Below are 6,000 nucleotides of genomic sequence, written 5' to 3'. Positions count from 1 at the left end.
TCTTCTTCTTCGGTATTATGGCCGTTCGCAAACAAATATTATAGGTGAATGCCGCCGCCTACTCTAATGGCTGTGTATCACCCTACTATTATGTAGGATGAATTTATTTCAATGGGAACATTTGCACTACCAACAAACCCATTACAACCTCACCACTACTCCACTACATTGGACCTATCTGATCCTACAGCAGCCTGGGAGTAGAGGACACTATCGCTCAAAACATCTCGAACTCTTCTGCAGTAAAATCTCATACAGCAGCTGCCACCAGAACATCTATACTCTGTAATTTACGTTCTATTCTTGCAAAAATCAACCTTAACTCTGCATCAACACTCAGTAGTACAGACAGTGTCTTCTTTGTTTCAACGCGTTCTCCAACGGTTCTGCATAGCACCAAACGAATCTTCAACTTCAGTTGATCCACTTAGTACTTAACGCCACTCCAGTTATCACTCCTTTTAACGGCGCCCTGTTCCAGAGAGGAAAACATGTCACAGTTCTTGCCCCCAGTCGTGTGGTGCAGAGCGCACGATCCCTCTGGAAGGCAGGAACGCAAAAATGTGCACGATTCCACTTCGAGTCACTTTAACTGACCCAACATTCCCCAACCTCTTTACCACCCAACCTGACACCACATATGGATCTGCCAGAAGGCAAGGATCCATTCTCTCCAAAAATCTCACTCCACTGGGCAAGAATCTTCTTTGTCATAATCACGATGATGATCAAACTCTGTGTTCTTCACCGCACCTGCCACCACGGTTAATTAATCCTCACACTGATCACATTCAATTTCCTTCTGGTAGATCTTCCAAAAGTGTTCATTCAAAACATGTTTCACTTTTCTCCTTTTTTTCCTGTCCTCCATATTCTCGTTCATCGATCTTCCAGATGGCTTGTGCTTGTCCCGATTCCAAATTTATATATACAAAAGTCTGTGGACACCCCTTGAAATTAGTAGATTAGGCTATTTCAGCCACACCCGTTGCTGAAAGGTGTATTAAATCGAGCACACAGTCATGCAATCTCAATAGACAAACATTGGCAATAGAATGGCGTTACTGAAGAGCTCAGTGACTTTCAACATGGCACCCTTATAGGATACCACCTTTCCAACAAGTCAGTTTGTCAAATATCTGCCCTGTTACAACTGTCCCGGTCAACTGTAAGTGCTGTTATTGTGAAGTGGAAACATCTAGGAGCAACAACAGCTTAGCCGCAAAGTGGTAGGCCACACAAGCTCACAGAACGGGCCTGCTGAGTGCTTGGCGGATGCCAGGAGAACGCTACCTGCCCAAATACATAGTGCCAACTGTAAAGTCTGGTGGAGGAGAAATAATGGTCTGGGGCTGTTTTTCATGGTTCGGGCTAGGCCCCTTAGTTCCAATGAAGGGAAATCTTAATGCTACAGCATACAAAGACATTTTAGACAATTCTGTGCTTCCAACTTTGTGGCAACAGTTTGGGGAAGGTCCTTTTCTGTTTCAGCATAACAATATCTCAGTGCACAAAGCAAGATCCATACAGAAATGGTTTGTCTAGATCGGTGTGGAAGAACAAAGACTGGCCTGCACAGAACCCTGACCTCAGCCCCTTCGAACACTTTTGGGATGATTTGGAGCGCAGACTGCAAGCCAGGCCTAATCCCCAACATCAGTGCCCGATTTAACTAATGCTCTTGTGGCTGAATGGAAGAAAGTCCCTGCAGCAATGTTTCAACATCTAGTGGAACGCCTTCCCATAAGAGTGGAGGCTGTTTAAGCAGAGTTAGAGGGAACCAACTCCATAATAATGCCCATGATTTTGGAATGAGATGTTTGACGAGCAGGTGTCCACATACACTACAAAAGTATGTTCCACTTTTCTCAATGTTTTCCTGTCCCCCATCTTACTCCCACCTCATGACCACTCCATAAGCTATTATTTCACCAGTCTGTCCTGTAGACTCATACACTGTGGCTGGGCTGACCATTATTCTTGTGATACATTGTGGCCAAAATATCAGTTATAGCCTTGACCCTACTGAAACAGAAATATAGCTAGGTTGACTGAAGTTATAAAAACAGGCTACCTTGAAGGACACCATCATATCTTGCCTGTAGCAAGTTGAACTTCTACAAAATTTGAAAGGATTAAAGAGTTGATCAAGTCAAGTTATATTAAATTAGATTACGTTGTTGATGATGATGGTGGTGGTGATGATGATCATCATCATCATGAAAACATGTATTGTTCTAAAGCTGCAAATGCATGAAGTTCAATTGTAAGAGAAATGGTTGGGGGAAAAAAAGGTTAAATGTGTCAATTGCTTCCTCCCTCATTGATCTAATAACATTGGACAGGTCAAGGCAATACAGTATGAATTGATATCCAATCTGTAATTTAAAAAACATGACACTGATAATCTTAAATAGATAGGGATGTATTTTTGACATGAGCCAAAGGTGATTTATTTTCAACATTACATTTCCATTTATTCTGTCTAACTGTGACAGAGCTTTGCTGCCACCATTTGGCAGAGATGGTTATGCGTTCTGGAGATTTCTGGAAAATAGAAATGAATAAGTAGTCGTCTATTCAAGCATTTAATAACATCATACAAACATAAAAAAAGTCTACAAATGCAAACATATACTTCAAAGTATTAAGGAAAAACAACATTCCTTCAATAAAACAATACACGTTTAAATCACAGAAAATAGTCTCTAGGTTAAATATTAGCCTCATTTTAACAAAAACAAGTATGTACAAAAAGTGGCTTTGAATGAAAAGACAGACAATTTATATCTTCATCTTGAACAATGACATGTGTGTATCATACTAATTATTCTTATCTTATCCAGTATTCTCTATTATCAGTCTACCCCACTTTCAACATTCTCATCAGTAACTGTATTGCCCATACAAAAACAGTGCTGAAATGTGTTCACAGACCCCATCATTTCTGAGTCACAAAAGGTTATTGAAATCAAACTTGTTGATTTGAATTCAGTCCTGGAGATGTACCTTGTTAAAACTGAGTACATGCTCAGAATTCAAATTCTGAAATCCTGCCTTAAACTTTCCCTTAAACTAAGTATCGAGCTGTTTGAAAACATTATTGAATTACCTTGATGATAAGGGGCTTCTAATGTTTGTATTTTCTTTGCTTCTAAGGATGTCAATCATGTTATCGTAAAGCCAAAGTCAAATTTCCACATTGTGTGGTCAATAAAGTTTTTCTCATTATAATATAAGACCCTATACCTCAGCATCAGAATAGGACTTCTCCTTGCTACGGCTTGTGAGTCCAGAGTTTGTGTAGGTGTGGTTGGACTTTGACACTTCCTCGGTGAAGGCACTCTCCAGAACCGTCAGAATGGACTTGCGCAGCTTCTCCTTGAAGTCCTGGCCCATGAACACGTACAGCAGGGGGTTCAGACAGCTGTTGAGGAAGGCCAGGCTGGTGGCTATGGGGACCCCGATGGTGGTGACGTGGTCTAACGTGTAGCTGAACTCAGCGGCCGCGTTGTTCACCATCTCGATAAGGACAATGATGTGGTAGGGGGCCCAGCACAGGAAGAAAGCTGTGATGACGGCGGCGATGATCTTGAATGGCCGCCCGGAGTGGCTGGCCAGGTTGCGGTTCCTCTTGAGCCGGTGGATGATGACGGCGTAGCAAGTGACGATGATGGCGAAGGGCACAACGAAGCCCAGCAGGAAGCGGGTGATGATCATGGCCTGATGGCGGAACACTCGCAGCTCTGCCACCTCCTTTGTGTCATAGTCATCGGAGAAAGCAAAGTTGTTGAAGCAGTTGATGATTTCTTTGTTCTTGTAGGACGCCCCGATGTCCCGGAAGACAAAGTAGGGGGAGCTGAGGACCAGGGCCCACAGCCAGACACCCAGACTGATATAGGATGCCTTGCGTATGTTCCGATGGTTCTGGGCCCAGACAGGGCGCACAACGGACACACACCTGTCCATGCTGATGACCACCAGGATGTAGACGCTGGCGAACATGTTGAAGAAGCTGATCGTGGAGTTGAGCTTGCACATGAACTTGCCGAAAGGCCAGTGAAAGTCCATGGCTGTGTAGGTCACGCTTAGAGGCAGGAACACTGTGAAAAGGAAGTCGGCCACAGCCAGGTTGAGGAACCACACCGTGTTGACCGTCTTCTTCATCTTAAATCCCGTCACCCAGATGACAAGTCCATTTCCCAGAACCCCCAGCACAAAGGCCAGGCAGTAAACGATGAGGGACATGATGTTGAGGGACTGCCGGAGCTCTGCGTGCTCGTCAGGGTAGTCCTCATAGTCATCTGTCGAGTTGCCTGGCGAGGAGGTGTTGTGAGACAGCTCTGTCCAGATCTCAGGATACAAAGGAGTTGTGGTTAAGGCCATCATTGTGTTTGAGAACCTGAGAGGGTAAAGAAAAAAAAAAGGTTTATTTTCAGGGAAGATGACAGTTTGATAATATGCAGTAAATTAATTATGTGCAAAGTTGTCTAATCTGCATAAACCATTTAATATTTTAATATTTAGTATGTTGTTCTATTGTTTGGATAAATGACCTTCACCACTCTTCAGGCATGCTGCCTTACAATTGATTCCCCCAACTACTTGCTGTTCTTATTTACATCCCCTAGAGTTCACTGACACACTTTAAATGTGCCAATAATGCATGAATTTAGCAAAGAAATGTATTGTGCAATAATATGAAATTTTACTCTACATTAAAATATTGAGAGAATGTTGGAGGAGTTGATCTGAACAAAAATACCTATTATGTGCAACGCTGGTTGCCCAATCCCCATATATACCGGTAAGTGAGATATGTATTTCACAGTATAGCCTGTCCGCCTTTGTAATGCAATCCATCACAGAACGAAGTACTTGTAGAATGAATGCAAGTTGTGCTACACTGGGGATTCTGACAAGAAGCCCAATGTGACGAAGCAGACAGACAGTTATAATTAAAGTATTTCTCTTTAACTTACCCTCACAAGCCACAAAGGTAGAATTTTTTGGACACCCCAAGATCATTATAAAAGTCAAGAACGTGCACTCTATAATTCGTTTTTTTGGTGAGTAATTAAGGAGAGCAATTTGTTCAGAGTTTAACAGCCAATCTTCTATACTATGGAATAGAACTGTGGAATGAGGTAGGAATGTTTTTCATATAGAATGAAAAAGAAAATGTAATTCAGTTGATATTTCTCATCTAGTTGGATAATGCGTAATATGCCTATTAAATGCACTGTTTAAGTTACCTATTTATCCTGTAAGAGTAATTTATTGATTTAGTATTGTTTATTCAAATTTGTTAGAAGGGATAATGGATTAATTCAGTATTTTTTTAAATCACAATTCATACCGTTATTATAGCATTTCTTCCCAATTATTTGTTATTAATAAGTTAATGTTACCCTCAACTGGTATATCATGATCATAAGACAAGCTACACATACAAATTATATGAATGTAACTTTTGCTCGGGTAGTCTGTTTATTCGCAAAGTTTTTAAAAGGGATGATACATAATTTATATTGTTCTATTCGTTCATCAACTATTGACGTAGAAGCCTACAAATACCAATGTAATCTGATTACTCCAATGAATGGTGAAAAATGTTATAGACATACCTTGAATAACGTGTATATTCAAAGCAGAACAGGCGAACGGCTTGAAGGACTTGAAGGACGTTGTCTGGCACGAAACGGCTTCGACTACACTGCTGTAGTCAGGAGGGGCGCAGACTGTGAAGTATCTTGAAGTGTGTGACGTCAGTTCTTCATATGTTCCGCTGGAAAACAAAGTTGTAAGATCCACTTCACATTAAATGATTTTCGAATGAAAATATCGACATTCTATGCAAGAAACACATAATTCAAAACCTAACAAATATACATTTTTACGCAATGTTTGTTGGCACAGTGTTTGTGTGTAGAGCAACGCATGTCTTACCCACAATGACAAAATTCATTGACATTTTGACACAGGCATCAAGCTATACAT

The 6,000-nt window shown here is 41.2% G+C and overlaps 1 protein-coding gene across 1 annotated transcript; it reads right to left on the bottom strand.

Annotated features, from left to right (window-relative positions):
• Positions 1 to 2,575: 2,575 nt before the first annotated feature.
• On the bottom strand, positions 2,576 to 5,794 carry LOC118380327 (chemerin-like receptor 1). Its single transcript, XM_035767318.2, has 2 exons — positions 5,628 to 5,794; positions 2,576 to 4,402 (listed from the first exon to the last, which is right to left on the bottom strand). The coding sequence occupies exon 2, from the start codon at positions 4,387 to 4,389 to the stop codon at positions 3,244 to 3,246; it is 1,146 nt and encodes a 381-aa protein (XP_035623211.1). The 5' UTR covers positions 4,390 to 4,402; positions 5,628 to 5,794; the 3' UTR covers positions 2,576 to 3,243.
• Positions 5,795 to 6,000: the final 206 nt, after the last annotated feature.

The sequence above is a fragment of the Oncorhynchus keta genome, chromosome 31, assembly GCF_023373465.1.
Source record: "Oncorhynchus keta strain PuntledgeMale-10-30-2019 chromosome 31, Oket_V2, whole genome shotgun sequence".
Lineage (NCBI taxonomy): Eukaryota > Metazoa > Chordata > Actinopteri > Salmoniformes > Salmonidae > Oncorhynchus > Oncorhynchus keta.
This window is presented reverse-complemented; position numbering and strand designations above follow the sequence as displayed.

Bases quoted from the DNA above. Each gene is read 5' to 3' on its own strand.
- LOC118380327 (XM_035767318.2), bottom strand. From the start codon at position 4,389: ATGATGGCCTTAACCACAACTCCTTTGTATCCTGAGATCTGGACAGAG.